This window comes from Arabidopsis lyrata, assembly GCF_000004255.2.
Source record: "Arabidopsis lyrata subsp. lyrata unplaced genomic scaffold ARALYscaffold_2, whole genome shotgun sequence".
In the NCBI taxonomy this organism is placed as follows: domain Eukaryota; kingdom Viridiplantae; phylum Streptophyta; class Magnoliopsida; order Brassicales; family Brassicaceae; genus Arabidopsis; species Arabidopsis lyrata.
This window is the reverse complement of record NW_003302554.1, coordinates 18,634,637-18,651,187: the sequence shown is the minus strand read 5'-3', so window position 1 is coordinate 18,651,187 and position 16,551 is coordinate 18,634,637. Positions and strand designations below refer to the sequence as shown.

Here is a 16,551-nt window from a genome sequence, read left to right as displayed (position 1 = left end):
TAAAAGGAGTCAATTTCTCTTTGGTGTTCATATTCTTAATTACGTTTCTTATCAATCCAATCCATATATTTTGAGTCTCAAAGTTTCGCTTTTTTGAGTGATGATGATTGTGGTTCCGATGAGATCTTGTTGTGAATCCTTTAAAATCCCCAAATTCACAAAACCCTAAAATCTCTAATAAATTGACAACTAATTGAAATTTTCGTTATAATTCAACAAAGGAACCGATTAAAAATTTAGGAAAACACAAACACATCCGTTTCCTAACAAAATCTGGGTTCTTCTTATGCATATTCTCTTTGCCTTCTTCTTCATCTTCTTTTTCTTCTTCTTCTTCTTCTTAAACCCGGATTTAGTGATTTTCGATTTCCTCATCTTCTTCTTGAAACCTGATTTAAACATAATGAAATAGAGATGTTCTTGAAATTTTTGGAAGGGAGGAAGGAAGAAGATGAAGCAGTGTTCCCCGTTTTCTCTTTTTTTTAAGCTAAATTATGTAATTATTTTTGCTGTTTTAAAAATAATTATGTAATTACTTTTAATTATTTAGCAAAAATAAATAAAATTAAATAATATTTTAAAATATTTTTTTAAGTCAATACCGGAGGTTATGGAATTCCGGCAAGTAGTACACCAGAATATGATGGTTATGGTGTTTGCAACATGACTTATGTTAGTTCGTGGATGTCACCATATAATGACAATACTTCGTGTAGCTAATGATACATTTTTAAAGTCTGCATGTGTGGCTATGTGTTGGTATCTACTTCATGTAGGTAAGAAACATTTTTCCACCTGCCTTCAATTATTATTGGTCATAATTAACACAAAAAAGGCCATACAGATACAAATCTTAAGCAATTTGTTCAAAAAGACAAACAAAAAAAAGAGTACAAATTTCAATCACTGATCATTAAAGATCAGATCTCTTGACCACACATTATATATTTGCAAACTACTAGTTGTTTGTTTTTAATTTTGATGTAATAATTCTCACATCCTCAAACTAGATCAATTGAAGTAAGCAACCATGGTGGATTCGTTGGCACCATTGTTGACCGCCCACCTTGAAGAAGATGAAGACAGTTCTTCGCCTCTGACTTTCGACAAGATCCTCGAACAAAGCTTGTCAGATTTCCGATTCTCGCAGTTCTTACAGATAGTTCTCGTTGGGCTCGCCCTAACCTTTGACGCACAGCAGATATTCATCACCGTCTTCACAGATGCATATCCCACGTGGCACTGTCTCGACCACACGATCTGCAATCCGGCAACGACCGATATCTGTAAGATTCCCCGGTCAGCTTGGGAGTGGGACGGTGGTTTCAAGGGTAAATCAGTCATTTCAGAGTTCGATCTCGAGTGCTCAAGCTCCTTCCGCAGAAGTCTACCAAGTTCAACTTTTTATGTGGGTTCTATCGTTGGAGGAGTCGTCTTGGCTCTGATCCCTGACGGTTCCTTGGGACGGAAGCAACTTCTTTTCTTCTCGAGTTTTGCAATGTCCCTCACTGGAATCTCCATTTTCTTATCCTCCAACATATGGATCTACTCTTTCTTAAAATTCGTGATCGGTTTCGCCCGTTCCCAGACTGGGACATACGCGTTAGTTCTGATAAGTGAGCGAGTTCCCACCAAATTGAGACCACGAGCTACTATGATTCCGTTTACTCTGTTTGTGTTAGGGTTCATGTCTCTGTCTGGAATCGCTTACCTTGTCCGGCACGCTTCCTGGAAAATTCTCTATCTATGCACATCCGTTCCTGCAGGAATCCACAGTATTTTCATCTATTTCTTTGCCCTAGAGTCCCCGCGTTGGCTCCATTTGGAAGGTAAGAACGAAGAAGCCATTGAAGTGCTCAAAAGGATTTCACCTGCAAACAAAGGTTACTTGGAATCCGTATCTTCTAGGTTACCTCCAAAAGAAACACTAGACCAAACTTCAAGCTACTCCATCAAGGACTTATTCATTAGAAAATGGGCTTTTCAAAGAGTCACACTTGTTATGATCATAATGTTTGGGTTGGGAATGTCGTATTATGGAGTTCCATTAGCGGTTAGAGACATAAAAGTGAACATTTATTTGAGCGAAGCCCTAAACGCCATGGTGGAGTTACCAACATTTGTTGTTACACCGATATTGCTCGAGAAATTCAGCAGGAGAAGCTCTGTGCTTGTAAATTGCTTAATTGGAGGAGCATCAGGAGTGCTCTGTTTCGCCATGAGCCTTTACGGGAGAACAAAAATCGCTTTCGCTCTCGAACTCGGTTCTTTCTTCTGCGCTAGAATTGGATTCAATTTAATGGCGGTTTATATGGTTGAGCTATTCCCTACATGCGTGAGGAATAGCGCAACAATGATGCTTAGACAAGCGCTTGTGGTTGGAGGAGCTTGTTGCCCACTCATTGCTTCGCTTGGAAGAAATATTCCGTCACTCTCTTTCGCGGTTTTCGGATTTGCAATGTCGGGTCTCGGGTTATTCGCGCTGCTTCTTCCTGAGACCAAAGGGTCAAGTCTTTGTGATACAATGGAAGAACAAGAGCAAAGAGACCAAGCCTTGAAGACTAGCCAAAGTTGATGAAAACAGAGTTTTTGAAAAACCTCGGTTCTTTTATTAAACTTTCGTATAAATTTTTCACTGAACAGAACCATTTACTTCCAGTTTACCGTTAAGCTCCGGTTAATCAAGCCATATGTTGATTTTCCGAGTAATTAATATGTGAAACCTACAAAGGCATGTCTTGAATTCTTGATAAACTGAACCATTTCGTTTTCTTGTTTAAGATTTTTGTAATAAAATCTGCATAAACTAGGAAACGTTTGCTAATCATCTATAAAGCTATCATGTGAATGTCTTTGTCTTTGAACTACTAATACTGACGCATTTACATCTAAAGACGAAGCCAAGAAATCACCGACAGTTCCGAGCTCCGGACACTCTTCCCAATCTTTCATTCTCACCGTCATAGGGCAATCTCCTCTGCTCTTTCCGACCACAAACAGTGAATACATCTCTCCAATCTCTCTTAGAATCGTCAGCGTGTGCGGTCCATTGCTCACAAGCTTCTCTATGAACCCCACTTGTCCCGTCGTTACAAATCTGTTGCACAGTAGAAAATAATGTCAAAAGTAGTTTCTTTGATGGAAACTCAATTCTGAACTCTGTGAATTACAGAGTCCTTATCTCAGACCAAAGACAATGAAACAGAGTAGCGGCGGGAAACAGAGCTCTTCTCAGAAACAGAGTATATACAAAACAGAGTAGTGAAAAAAACAGGGCTTAAGTAAGGTACCTGTTATAGAATTCTTCTAAGAAGCTCCGATCTGTTTCTTGTTCAGTTTGATTCCTTCCCAGAACTTCCATGAAAACCTCGTTATTATCTCGTGTCATCGCATTTCCAACAGGAGTCTCTGCCTTTGATTCCTCGGATACGAACTGTATAACTGTGAGATGAATCAGAGTGTTGTTCGCGAGCCACTTGCACAGAGCAAGAGCCTCACGATCATCCGGACCACCAAAGAACAATGCTGCGACGTGTTGTACAGAATCAAACCCGTGCGGCTGCTGAAATCCGGTTATGTTTCGGTCCACAAAAATACCAATCGAACACGGAGCGTGCCTTAGAACATTACGGTTCATCTGTCTGAAAAGTTCCCCATCGTTTGTAGTCTTCCCATCGATTCTCTGGTGTTTATGAAACGGAAGAAATACAATCGAAACTCGAAGATCCTCTGTTGCGTTACATATCTCTTCGTGCATATTAAGCATCTGCGTCACGAGTTTCACTTGTTGGATCAAGATTTTGCTGTCTTTGGCAAACGAATCAATCGAATCGTTGATCTCTAAACCTTCGTTGGTCCCAAATTCGTCATCTCCATTCGCATTGCCTCCATCTTCGTCGTGTTCATGATACATCAATTCCGATTTTCGTTTCTTGGGGAGGGGTACAAGGTGCATAAGCAGAGGTGTGAACGGATCAGAGGCTCCACGAGAACCGCTCAAGGCCGAGACAAGAGAGATCGCACCGCGAGCATGACGGACTCCATAGGCGGATGATAAAACGCGTAATTCCTCGTTCGTGTTGTGAGATTCAAGCGAAGTCTTCTCGTAAGCAAAGTCCTTCTCTCTTGCTTTAAGCAAGAACGACGCCAGAACACCGCTTACTAGCGTCGTGATCACCAAAGCAGCCACCATCATATCATGAATAGTTGTGGTCCACCATTTCTACAGGTATATTCAGACAAAGAATGGAACAATCTTCACATTAAAACCAAAAAAAAAAAAAAAAGAATGGGAACAAAAGAACCAATAGTTTTTGTTATTATATATGTAAAACATGTGTAACATTTTTTTGTTATTTTGTTGTGGGTGTGCAATACACACTCTGCATTTTTTTTTTTTTTTGAACAAAACACTCTGCATTTAAATAAGACTTAATGTGACTGACTGAATGGTGAAAAAGTGGCGGAATAAAAAAGGATTCAAGTAAACGTACCTTTTCGGAGTAGTTTGAGTCTAGAAGAAGAAGACCCACATGGCCTTTAACAGAGAGAATGGTGGGTAAGAAAAGCCAATACTTCTTAGGGATCTTCAGGTACATACAAGCGCTTATTACACCAATAAATTTCCCAACTATGGTTACAATTACTATAATAACTAGACCGAGGTAAAATCGTTTGGTTAACGCGATGATGCTGAATCTGAATCCAATGTAACCAAAGTAAACGGGAAGAACAAACTCGTGGATCGGATAACTAAGCCGTTGAATCAACGTTCTGTGAGTCTTTCCTTGTCGTGGAAACATTATTCCAATGGTGAAAACCGAAACCGAGGAATTGACATCGTAGGATTCGATAGTTATACCGATGATGAGAAGGAAGATGAAGAAAACTAGAGTTTCAGCCTTTGAGAGGTACTTCTCTTTAGGGTTCCTCTTTGGAAGCCATGGAGCTAAGAAACTGTTGATCAAGATTAGGGATCCGGTTGCGAAAAGAAAGAGGAAGAGAGTACCTATCATAGATCCAGAGATGAACGCGATGATTACAGTGTAGAGAACCACGTTTGATAATTCGATGAACAACGCACATGAGATTGTCAGTCGTCCGATCTCAGATGTGTTGAGTTTCCAATCAGCGATTGAACGGACTACGACAGGAGATGCCGTGTTAGTCAAGGTAACGAGAAGAACCAAGAAAAACGTAAAGTAGTCTTCTTTGATCCCAAACAAAGGGATGAATAACATTAAGGAAGCGAAACTGAGGAGGGCGCAAACCAAGAATGAGCTCAAGGTTATCACGGCAGCTTTCTTGAAATTCCTTCTCATGAAATGTAGATCCACTTCAAGACCAATCAAGAACATGAAAGATGTCCGTAGAGCGAACGAGAAGAAAGAGTAATAATCTGCTGCGTTTTTCTGGAGGAAAAATTCCTTAACTTTAGATATTCTTGAGAGCAGAACAGGACTCAACACAATCCCAGCCTAAAAATCCAATATAGATAACAAAACAAAAATTTGTTAGACATTCTCCACAACCAAAAAAAACGGGTGATTATTGTAACGCAAGAAAGAGATATCCTTACAAGAATCTGGGCAACGGGACCAGCTTGGCCACAGGGTTTAAGAAGGAGATAGAACAATTGAGAGAAGACGAGAATGCAAGCCATTTGAATAAACATGGTATTAAGGGGATTAAAGAGTTCATCTCCTTGAGGTAAGCAAAACAACAACTTTGGATCCATCTTCTTCTTCTTGATTCGATGATCATGAGCATTCTTCAAGCGTGATGGTGAGGATAAGCTTAAGAAAAAGAAACGTTATGTTAAAGAAAGAAACTGAAAATGCTTTCTAAATCAAGAATATATAATTTCAGAAGTAATTTAGAAATATAAAAAAAAAAACTAATTAGTTTACATTTGGTTGGAATCAGTTGATAGGTGTTTACAATTACTTGACCGTCCTTCAATTACTCTATGCCTCTATTTTAACCCTTGGAAAACGGATTAAGTTGACTGTCATCAGAAATTTTACCCAAAAAGTTTACTAATGAATTTGTTATTATATGGTCAATCAACAGATTAAACACCATCATAAGTCCATAACACAATTTCTCTATATTTCTTATCTTTCGTAATTATGGGAATGTATTTTTTTTGTGATGAAGCGAGAATGTTTTGCAAACAAGTAAACATATTACAGATCATGCTAGTAAAAATGACCAATTTCGTAAACTAAAAACTATAGGGTGTTTCTGACCTAATCAAACAAACTATAGGGGCTTAAACATAATACAGAAATTAGTCGGGGTGCAAAACCGAAACCTAATAATAATTTGGGACCGAAAAGTAAATATATAAGAAAATCGGAGTTCTTTGCAATTAACGCAAAATTGCGGACCTGTAAGTGAAATCATGAACCCTAGAAACCCCCCTGGTGAGAGAACTCGAAGGGGGAGAGAGAGATGTCGTTCATGTATGAGAAGAGCAATACATGGAGATGGCTAGTGATGAAGACGCGAGATTCGAGATCCTTCTTCTTCACGTTCGCTGCTCTATGTGGTGTGATTCCTGGCGTTATTGGCTATGGAGTTATGCAGGTCACCAATTCCAGTAACCCTGAGCTCGAAGCCCGCCTCCGTAAATCTGCTCGCCCCGATACCCTCGTATGTTTCTCTCTTCATCTAGGGATCATGATAGATGTTTGATGATAGAAACATGTTGTTGCTTTTCTTCTGCTAATCGGAAAGCTAGAATTGTTCATACACAGTCTCTAGAGCTGTCTTCGTGTGTGGAACTTTTCTTGGAGGATGAGTAGAACATCTTAATGATTCTTGTATCTCAAGATTGTGTTAAGTGAGAATTTGAAATAATTTCTTATCTGCTCATATGGATTGTGTGGGTACCTAGATTTGTTGAGGGGCATTATAGAGTTGAGCATTTGCAGATTTTTCTGTGTTAACTAGGAATTTTATGTATCTGAGTTCTTGCTCTGCTTCACAATGTTGATTCAATTGATGTTTATTGATCACAGCCGTATGTTAACCTTAGGCTGATTGTTAAACATGAACCGCGTATTTCGGTTTTTTTTTAATCTTCTGCTGGTGAACATCTTTCTGCATCTTATGGTCAGATGATGGGTAAAGTAAACCAAGAGAGGCTAGCTGAGTATCTCGGTGAGTTGAAACAGAAGCAGGACACAAATGACAGATACGTGGCTGCTCTTAGGGGAGAGACTCTTACCAGGAAGCCTTATCAAAGAATCCAACCAGTGCCAAAGCCAGATGACACGGTGACAACCAAAGCTCAGTAAAGGATGATTTCTTTTAAGAGTCAGTGTTAGTGGATGCCTCTCACTCGAATCTCTTGTCGATGCAAAAATGGCATGTTTACTGGCCGTAATATTTTTTTTTTTGGAACCGGCATTTAGCGACACAGCTTTTGTGCTATGCAAACTGCTGCATCTTCAGTCACCTCAAACATTTTGCTTTGATGAATAAAACTGTAAAACCCATGTTTTGTCATTGCTTCTTCATTCTTGTTTGCAAAGTTAATGTTTTATAGTAGATACGGAATTACATGGTACATACTGATTGTGGAACATTGTCAGAAACACTTGGCAAACCAAACTGTAGATTCTACAAAGGAGAAGGATAGTATATGCAAGCGTTTTGTTATGTGCAGAAATAAAGTTTGTCGGCATGTCGGCATTGATCACGTGTAAAGCCGTGGTCAGGAAAAAGTTTTGTGGGCATTGATCACGTGTAAAGCCTAAGCCGGCTCGTGATCCGTACTCGGCAGATCGGGCAATTTGATATTTTGGAACCGCAATCTCCACAAGTCTACAAAAGGAAATTGCAAAGGTAAGTTAAAACTGGTTGTTGTTAATTCATGAATGGGCTTGAGTAAACTAAAAGCAATCAGTGAAACTTACCATGTGGCCACAGCTGAAAGCCACGTCTTTTCGGTTAGTCAGACAAATCGGGCAACTCTGTTAAACGGAAAACCATATGAGATTGGAGTTGATTCGACAAGGCAGAAAAATAGTATAGTATACAAATTATGAGACCTGGGTTTGTTCAGGTGATGCAGTTGATGGTAGTTCAGCATTAGTTGGAGGCGTGTACGGAGTTGGTGGTGGCCTCGGAACTATTGTCTTAGCTGTGCCCGTCTGTTTCCTTTAAAGACGGGTGCAGAATTGCACAGAGGCAAGCAGAATCAATTAGACAAACAAAAAAAAAGCAGAAAAACAATAGTTCTGTTATGTTGAGAACTTATGGAAGTACCCGAGTAAGCGGAGTTCGATGGCTGCTTGATACTGAAAGGGAATCTCCATTAGAGCAGCAAGAGCAAAGGCAGTTTCTTTGGCAGACTCTGGTGAGTTTCTGGTCATAATCTCTGTGAAATTCACAAACTATGCAGATAGCAGATCAAGATCAAGGAAACACTCAGCAGAGGATATAGATGGAAAATAACAAAGAAACTGGGAAGATACCTGAAAGTTGTCGAATTCACGCTTAGGGATCTTGTCATCAAACTTCCTCATGTCTTCCCATGGCCCGTCTCCAACACCGACTAAAACAATCGACAAAGCATACGAGCTGTCGATAAAAAGGATTTTCAAAAATGGACGGTTTAGATTCCGCAAAATCGAGTTGCAAAAAATGGACACACTGAATCCGCATTTGTTTTACCTTGCATTTACAATCGCGTCGATGGTTGTTTTCTCTTGTTGACTGAGTTCTCCCTCGGCCATATCCGTACCTCTCGTTACCTTAGCATTCCAAAGGTAACCTTTTAAGTTTTGGTATCATACTTTGTTCAGTTTTTTTTTTTTTTCTCTTAAATGCTTTTAACTTTACCTGTCCATCTGCGACGATCACCAGAACATGGAATTGTCCGTTGTTCTTCTCGACAATGTCAACCGCAGCATCGATGAGCGGTCCATACGACGTTGGCCCTTTTGAAAATGGAAGGTTGTAATTTTGGTATAAAGCTATGAAAGGTATATTTAGATTTTCAAAGAGAGACCTGATAGACGTAAGTTGGGTGCAATTCTCCTGTAACATGCTAAGACCTCTTCGAAGCCATGACATGGAGAATTGTCGCTATGGAAAGCGAACACTTCCTCGTCGTGAGTTGTTGCTGGTTAATGCAAGAAAACAGAGAGTATTATTAGAAACAGAGATTGAAAAGATGATATACATTTGGGACAAACTAAAAAAACTCACAATCGCCAAAGCCGAAACAAGGGATGAGATTATCTTCGTCGAAAGGAGCCAACGTTTGGCCGATTACAAAAATCGCCTTTTCATATGGATTCGGAGTTTCGCCGAGCGCGTGCAGACATTTTCCATCGAAAGAAGTTTTCCCTGAAACAGAACGATAACCACTTTTCTTTTTTTACATTCAAAATATATGTGAATTTACCAATAAGTTGTAGTATATATTGAAGTTACCAGTCCACTCGTTGCTCTTTGTGAAATCAACTCCGAGAATGAGATTGGATGATTCAAGACCAGCTTCTCTTAGAGCTTTTGATACCTTTTAAAACACCATTCACTAACACTCAATAACAATTCTTCATCTCTAATTCTTTTGTAGACATTTTTTACATAACTTTTTTAAAACTAAAAAGTGTACCAAGATTTTTAAAAAATAATGATCATATTCTTATACTTAAGACTTTCAAGAACTCAAAGAACATGGAAGTAGAGAAACCAAAAGTCAGGTCAACACAAGAAACAAAAAAAAAAAATGAACCTGGTCGAGGGAAGAGAAGCGGTCAGGGATGAGAGCGTACTTCTTCTTGGCGGCGTTGATCTTATCGGCAAGGGAGACTGGAGGATCCGCCGACGGAGATGGTTCATGAGATTGAGACGACGTTGTTCCCAGACTCATACTTCTACTGCTTCTGCTTCTGCTTTTTCCACTTCCAAATCTCTTTAAGAAATTCCCCATAGTCATATCCTTTCTTCTTCCTCGAATTCGAATTCAGATTTTTTTTTCCTTGATAATGGATAGAATCTTTTTTTTTTTTGCTGAAATATTTAAGAAGACTAGTACTATTCAAGACACCAATAAAAACATTTATTGCTTCACTGTTCTTAATTAATTTATTATTTTCATTCTACGCGGCAACAATCATTACTTTTCTATGCCAACCACTAATTGTTATCTAGTATTTTTGACGCGGCCAGATGGGGACTTATAAACATTTTTATTTACTGAACCCACATGAGTACCGAAACCCAGAAAAAAATGAAACTATATATTATACACTGAAGATACTGAGAGATTGATATAAATATACCATTTATAAAAAAAAAAAAAAGAATGACTTTGTGATGACCATGGAATTAGACAAAGAATGACTTTGTGATCAAGATGGAATCAGATGCTCTTGTGCTATCTCAACTTTCAAGTTGATTTCTCCATTTTTGCACTCCACCCGTTTCTTTTCTTCAAGCTTACTTTACCCAAATTAAACGGCGGAACAATACTGGGCTGGGCCTTTTATGGGCTATAAATATTCCTCTTAAACTTTTCGTCAAGCTCCTTTTTCTTTTTCACTTTTCTCTGAGGCTAAAACTGTCTCTACATTTCCACTGAAGATACTCAATCCAGGTAAATCAAACCCGTTGGAAAACTGTGATGAGTGTTTAGATATAAAGTATATAACTAAAATCTTTTTATTTTACAGATACCTTTACTGAGAATAATACAAATTCTAAACTAACCAAAAAGAAAATAAATTTAAACCGAAAATTTTAAGTTAATTCTTTTGAAAATATAAACAAAATAATTTAACTTAAAGAAAATACTCATTGGTTTAAATTTATTACAAAATATCACAAAATTTATTCCCTATCCTCCTTTACTTCTATATTTTAAAACATGCCATTTAATTTTGTCAAGTTCAGTTCCAGACCAATGAAACAACGATAAAATCTCAAAGACTAATTCAAATTTGATTCATACATGACAATTGTTATAACAGAGAAACAGAACCGAATGATGAAACTCCAAAAGTGCATTTGTTCTTATTGCTTAGATGACCTTAAATAGTCGAATACAGAGAAACTGCCTCCTACATTGTCGGAGGTCTTTAACAAACTTAAGCTACTTTCTAGCAGCGGAACCTTATTCTAACAGCTTATGACTAAGTCTAGACGACTAAGTCCAACATAACTCAACAACAATAACAATTATTAACCGGTGTGATCAAGCTGGTCCGGTCCAGAGTTTTGGGTACATGTTGGGATCTAATCTGGGCTTCACACAAGCCATCAAAGGATTAGCCATGAACAAATTTTCTTTTGACTCGACTAGCTCGACTTTGTCCGTCGTACCAGGAGGAATGGTCCAGTCGAACCCTTGGAGAAGCCTACCCAACAACGTAACAATCATGGAGGTTCCAAGCTTCGCTCCAACGCAGCCACGCCTACCAGTTCCAAATGAAACAAGTCGTAAGTCTGGTTCAGTCAACATCACTTCGTTGCCGGTTATATGGCGCTCAGGCCTGTAGATGAGTGGCTCATCCCATGTCTTGGGGTTTCGACCAACACCAGGACGACTCACTAGAATATGACTGCCTGTGATCGACATCAAACTATCAACATTTATATTGAATTCATTAACCAAATAAAATAATTAATTGAAAGATTTGTATGTCATAATCTATTTATTTTCTGTCCAATTTGATAAAGGAACAAATATTCTAGATACTCTAATATGAAAATATTACTTAATCGCTCATAGCATTAGACACAAGCACAAAGAAATTAGAATTCCTGATTTTGAATATATTTAAGAAGTTGAAGTCAAATACGCCTCTAACCAAATGCATAAATTTTGGGGTATAAAGAAAAAAGATACAAACTAAAAGAAAAATGAGATACCTTTTGGGATGAAATAACCAGCTAGAGTTGTGTCATGACGTGCCATGTGAGGGACGAGGAAAGGATTGGTTGGGTGAAGTCTCAGGGTCTCTCTGCAACAAGCTTTGACGTAGTTTAGATTTGGTACGTCGGATTCTTGAACAAGTCTATCTTTTCCGACAACCATATCGATCTCTTCCACCGCTTTTTCTAGAATCTCTCTCTGGTTCAACATTTCCGCAAGTGTCCACTCTATTACATTCACTGCATTATCAATCCCTACTACATCAAGATCCTGCCAAAAACAAAAACAAACCATAAGTACTTATCAAAATATATATATAATTTGTTGGTAATTATGAGTATACTTCTATCACGAACCACAGAGAGATGTGTGATTTCTTGTGGGGTAAGCAACGGCTTCCCATTCTCATCTTTAAGAGTGAAGAGAATGTCGAGCCAATCCTTGATCACAGAAACATCATTCTTCTTCTCCGTACGATAGCAGTTTTTATTCTTCCCCCTCCACAACTCTATCTTCTCATCGATAATCATCTTATTGTACCTAGCAATAACATCAACGGCTTCTCTTAACTCAATCTCCTCTCCCTGGAGATTCCATCCTCTTAAGAAAGGGTAATAATCGGCTACGTAAAAGCTAAAGAAACAATCAAGAGCCTTGAATATGGCGTCAAAATGTTCTTTCTCCATAAGTCCGAGACTCCCGTCCATCGTCGTCTCCTTGAAATGTCTCCGACCAAACAAAAGTCTCATCTTCACATTGTGTGTGTGATTGCACACGATATCCCTCACATTCACTAAGACGCCATTTTTTGTCTTGGACTCATCTTTCTTGTATAGGTTATGAACATAGGCGAGGAGGTTGTCGGATTCTAAGTTTCTAACTTTGAGTAACAAGTTTAAAGCCTTTGTAGACATTAACTCTGACGACATCACTTTCTTCATCCTCTTTTGCCTCTCTCCGTACTCGTCGAACACTACCCCATTGTATCTGCCAGTTTTGTAACGTTTATGCACATGGGTGGATCCAATTTATGCATTATTTAAGAAACTATTAAAGGTTTAATCACTTGCCGCCATTTCAAAAATAGTTATCTCGCTAAAAAATTTTCCGGACGAAAAATTTACCCTCAACTGACAAGAAACCATAAATTGGGAAGATTAGACGAAAATGATAGCGTTTGTTAGCTTTGTAAACCTACAATTTTTCCAAATTTGTTTATGGGAAAATTCCATAAAAATACACAAACATTTTTTTTCCCATAAAAATACACAATTTTTTTGCGTACCATAAACAAATTTTTTGTTTTAATACTCAATCTTTGAACCGTATACTCAGTTTGTAACATATACGTTAACCAAATTAAAAAGATTCATTTTTCTTCTATTTTAGTGGTTATGGAAATAGAGTTTCATATTTGGAGATTATTTAGAATTGAGATTTTTTCTAATTTAATAGGAAGAACTTTTGAGTTAGTGTATTTTTCTAATTTATATGGAAAAAAAAAGTTAGTATATTTTTATGGAATTTTCCTTATATTTAAATAATAATATATCTGTTGAATCAAGCTAACTATAAGCTTTTCTAGGAATTGCTTTGTAATTTGGACTAATTTTTGAGTGACCATTTCAGCTTTGTTATAAAATTCAAAATTACCCGCCACTAATGTACTCGGCAGAGTAAGAGTCTGGCCTGTCCGCAAAAACTGCGTCTTTCTCTCGAACGACTTCTCGGGCAATCACATCGGACGTTATGACAATGACGTGGACACGACCAAACCGGAAGCAAGCTATATCCGTCTTCATATCGTTCATTACACGAACTATCCATTTGGAGGTTGGTCGGTTCTTGAGCATTCCTACTAAGTTCCCAATGATCGGAAATCCCCGTGGGCGTGGAGGCAGCTGCTTACGACCACTAAGAAAACGGTCTACAACGCTTTTTATGAGAAACACAATATTCAGAATGATAGAAAATGTGACAAAAACTGAGAAGATAACATTATACAGATAATAATCCATGACCTCTGCTCAGTTGGAATTTTTAAGTAAAGTTTTATTTGCTTTATGTGTGTATTTATATACACATATGTAAAAAATGCATGTTATTTTCCGTACATATTGTTACATATCTGTACAATCTTCTATATATGTTAAATAGAATTGTTCGTATAATATGATGATTCTGTAAAATCTAAATATGCCTTTTGATGTAATTCTTTGAACTTAATTATGTAAAGTATCCATCCTTATCTCCAAATGTTTTTACTCAGAACTTTGAGATTTATTTTCTTAGAGTTTATTAGAATTAAAAACTTAGAGATCTGTTCGATTTTGAAACAGTTATGTATATTTGGAAGAAAAAAACCCTGTCAAATATTATTGATTTTTATTTGTATAGTTTTTTAAAATTTAGATTCAATGTTCTATGAATTTTTGTTTGGATCAGTTCTAATTAGTAGCAAGAGGCTTTGTAGGGAATTGAAACCATGAATTTTTGGATTTTGCATGAAAAGAAGCGTTTCAAACTATTTTTGTTTAAGCCTAAAAAGTTTTAAAATGTACGAACGAAACTACGGCTAAGGCGATGACCCCCCTTAATATTTTGAACTTCAAAATTTTTATGAATAAGTGAAAATCATTACAAAAATGATTTATGGAATGTAAAACATACTTTTGAAAAGAAATATCGTCAATCAAGGAAGTCTCTATTCATTTTCGTCAAATTCTCTATACATAACTTTACATAAATGTCGTTAAATTTTCTACGTTTTCATTAAGTGAATGACTAATATTTATATAAGTATAGATTCTTATTTGTATCCTTATTCTATAATTTTTGGTCTCATAATTTACTCAAATATATGTATTACCTATCATCATGGTTAAGTGAGAAAGTTGTATACATCTAAGAAAAGTAATAAATCTGATAAACATAAAATTTTGCAAATTATATACTACAAAAGGAATAGATTGATGATGCAGTAAAATATATCATTGTTTTTTAAATGTATTCAACCGGATTTTCTGCTAATTTTTATAAATCAAGCCATCAAGGTATCAATTATTCAATAACATCTTTACAGTAGTTTATAGTATACTTTATCTGGTTTCAGATGTGGGCCCAAACAAATTTTGTTCTCAGCCCATAAATGCAATCATGGCCCAACAAGTATTAAGGATCAGATTAGGAAGATGCCAGCAGGGAAGGAGTGGGTACGTGTTCCACATAATTAATTTGTACTATTCCGCTCATTTATTGGGAATTTATCTTTAGCCCACAGAGCAGAGAAAACAAAGTAAACCAAACAGTGTACATCACATTTATATTGAAGAAAATACCTGACCACCAAATAAAGAAGATAAAAAAAAAACAAAATCGAACCAAAAAGAATATTCTTTTGAAAAAAAAATGTTAACAGATTTTGCAAAATTAACATGGAATTATACTTGCTTCATCGTTTTTTCGTAACTTGTTTTATCGTTTTTCTTTTAGACTACTCCTGTTTAATTTTAAATTCGAACTCTAAATTCAATTTGATATCAGGAAAAAAGCTAACCACTGCGCTAATCAACTCGGACTATATCGTATTGTTTAGTTCAGCAGACTCGCTACTATTCTTGTTTACTTTTTTTGCGTATCGACATTGTCGGGTCTCTACCTCGATCAAAGTGTGTATATTTGATATTTGATATGATTGTATATTTGATATTGATATGATTTGTCTTGCCAGTTGCCACGTTACGATCGTGATTATACTACTTTTTATCATATCAAATGGTATTTTCTCACAACAAAACGAGACAAGTGATTATTATTTGTCTGGCCACGAGACAATTGTACGAGAAGATTTGATTTTGCTTTGAACGCAAATTAAGTAGAACGGAGAGTCGGCGAACTCTTGTTTTATTTATTCTATATTATAGAATAATAGGTGAATGTAAAAGAAAAATATATTCAATGCCTAATTACTTTTATAGCTTCAGTACAATTCTCGCTGCTTAGCGAAATGAGGTGCTGGTCATAGAATTGCTCAAACCACATTGTGAGATTGATGCCATTTTGATAGAAATCGTCGGTATATAAAGAGAAAGTTTGCGATGTAGAGCATGATTATCGGTAGTTGCTCAATTGATTTTTAGGTATATAAATGATTTAAAATAAATTAAAAATGCTGAATACAACTAACGAACGTTTCTTAGCTAAGATACATTTTGAGAGTTAAGAAGTGCCACGTAGATGAGCTATTATTAAGAGCCCTTGGATAATCATGCTCTTATGTTTTAAAATTTTTAGCCAAATACCTATCATCATACACTTGAATTTAAACGCTATTTGATTAGTCTACAGACTCTTGGACTAATATCTCCAAATCCCACTCTGGATTGATATACTTCCTCAAATTAGTGGACATTCTATATAGTATATACAACTTGTCTATAATATATATAGAAACCAGAAATTGATGATAAACAACACTTTTGACTCCAAAAAGAGAGAAAATTAACCACAAATTGATTGAATTAGATGTTTTCATCCTTACCACCGAGGATTCATAGTAACGTTGGCGTGATTATCCACAAAATAGTCATGCCATGCATCGTCATCATTGTCTAAATCGCCAAATATATAGCAAACAAAAATAAAATTTTGGTATA

General features: G+C 36.8%; 5 protein-coding genes across 5 annotated transcripts; 2 read left to right on the top strand and 3 right to left on the bottom strand.

Moving 5' to 3' along the window:
* The first annotated feature begins 855 nt into the window (after nt 1-855).
* Nucleotides 856-2,780, top strand: LOC9323849 (organic cation/carnitine transporter 5). The gene has a single exon (XM_021034582.1). The coding sequence runs from the start codon at nt 1,031-1,033 to the stop codon at nt 2,573-2,575; it is 1,545 nt and encodes a 514-aa protein (XP_020890241.1). The 5' UTR covers nt 856-1,030; the 3' UTR covers nt 2,576-2,780.
* A 19-nt stretch (nt 2,781-2,799) lies between these two features.
* On the bottom strand, nt 2,800-6,455 carry LOC9325306 (cation/H(+) antiporter 2). Its single transcript, XM_002887738.2, has 4 exons — nt 5,579-6,455; nt 4,494-5,477; nt 3,291-4,222; nt 2,800-3,097 (listed from the first exon to the last, which is right to left on the bottom strand). The coding sequence occupies exons 1-4, from the start codon at nt 5,735-5,737 to the stop codon at nt 2,821-2,823; spliced, it is 2,352 nt and encodes a 783-aa protein (XP_002887784.1). The 5' UTR covers nt 5,738-6,455; the 3' UTR covers nt 2,800-2,820.
* Nucleotides 6,402-7,557, top strand: LOC9323848. Its single transcript, XM_021034585.1, has 2 exons — nt 6,402-6,657; nt 7,125-7,557. Exons 1-2 carry the CDS (start codon nt 6,457-6,459, stop codon nt 7,302-7,304), a joined length of 381 nt encoding a protein of 126 aa, XP_020890244.1. The 5' UTR covers nt 6,402-6,456; the 3' UTR covers nt 7,305-7,557.
* Nucleotides 7,489-10,261, bottom strand: LOC9323847 (E3 ubiquitin-protein ligase RGLG4). Its single transcript, XM_021034583.1, has 11 exons — nt 9,755-10,261; nt 9,451-9,535; nt 9,223-9,363; nt 9,023-9,136; nt 8,854-8,951; nt 8,686-8,765; nt 8,487-8,592; nt 8,278-8,405; nt 8,061-8,169; nt 7,926-7,982; nt 7,489-7,833 (listed from the first exon to the last, which is right to left on the bottom strand). The coding sequence occupies exons 1-11, from the start codon at nt 9,956-9,958 to the stop codon at nt 7,750-7,752; spliced, it is 1,206 nt and encodes a 401-aa protein (XP_020890242.1). The 5' UTR covers nt 9,959-10,261; the 3' UTR covers nt 7,489-7,749.
* Nucleotides 10,262-11,147: 886 nt separating this feature from the next.
* Nucleotides 11,148-14,158, bottom strand: LOC9325305 (dihomomethionine N-hydroxylase). The gene is made up of 4 exons (XM_002887736.2): nt 13,550-14,158; nt 12,253-12,883; nt 11,893-12,166; nt 11,148-11,586 (listed from the first exon to the last, which is right to left on the bottom strand). The coding sequence occupies exons 1-4, from the start codon at nt 13,912-13,914 to the stop codon at nt 11,216-11,218; spliced, it is 1,641 nt and encodes a 546-aa protein (XP_002887782.1). The 5' UTR covers nt 13,915-14,158; the 3' UTR covers nt 11,148-11,215.
* Between the last annotated feature and the right edge of the window lie 2,393 nt (nt 14,159-16,551).

Excerpts from the sequence above, each read along its gene's own strand:
- LOC9323848 (XM_021034585.1), top strand. The coding sequence starts at position 6,457 with ATGTCGTTCATGTATGAGAAGAGCAATACATGGAGATGGCTAGTGATG. Across the intron at positions 6,658-7,124 it reads CTGCTCGCCCCGATACCCTC|ATGATGGGTAAAGTAAACCA; the intron begins GTATGTTTCTCT and ends TCTTATGGTCAG.
- LOC9323847 (XM_021034583.1), bottom strand. The coding sequence starts at position 9,958 with ATGACTATGGGGAATTTCTTAAAGAGATTTGGAAGTGGAAAAAGCAGA. Across the intron at positions 9,536-9,754 it reads GCTTCTCTTCCCTCGACCAG|GTATCAAAAGCTCTAAGAGA; the intron begins GTTCATTTTTTT and ends GTGTTTTAAAAG. Across the intron at positions 7,834-7,925 it reads CTTTCAGCTGTGGCCACATG|ACTTGTGGAGATTGCGGTTC; the intron begins GTAAGTTTCACT and ends TTCCTTTTGTAG.
- LOC9325305 (XM_002887736.2), bottom strand. The coding sequence starts at position 13,914 with ATGGATTATTATCTGTATAATGTTATCTTCTCAGTTTTTGTCACATTT. Across the intron at positions 12,884-13,549 it reads GCCGAGTACATTAGTGGCGG|ATACAATGGGGTAGTGTTCG; the intron begins GTAATTTTGAAT and ends CAAAACTGGCAG. Across the intron at positions 12,167-12,252 it reads AAATCACACATCTCTCTGTG|GATCTTGATGTAGTAGGGAT; the intron begins GTTCGTGATAGA and ends TGTTTTTGGCAG.
- LOC9323849 (XM_021034582.1), top strand. The coding sequence starts at position 1,031 with ATGGTGGATTCGTTGGCACCATTGTTGACCGCCCACCTTGAAGAAGAT.
- LOC9325306 (XM_002887738.2), bottom strand. The coding sequence starts at position 5,737 with ATGGATCCAAAGTTGTTGTTTTGCTTACCTCAAGGAGATGAACTCTTT. Across the intron at positions 5,478-5,578 it reads GTCCCGTTGCCCAGATTCTT|GCTGGGATTGTGTTGAGTCC; the intron begins GTAAGGATATCT and ends TTGGATTTTTAG. Across the intron at positions 3,098-3,290 it reads TTAGAAGAATTCTATAACAG|ATTTGTAACGACGGGACAAG; the intron begins GTACCTTACTTA and ends ACTGTGCAACAG.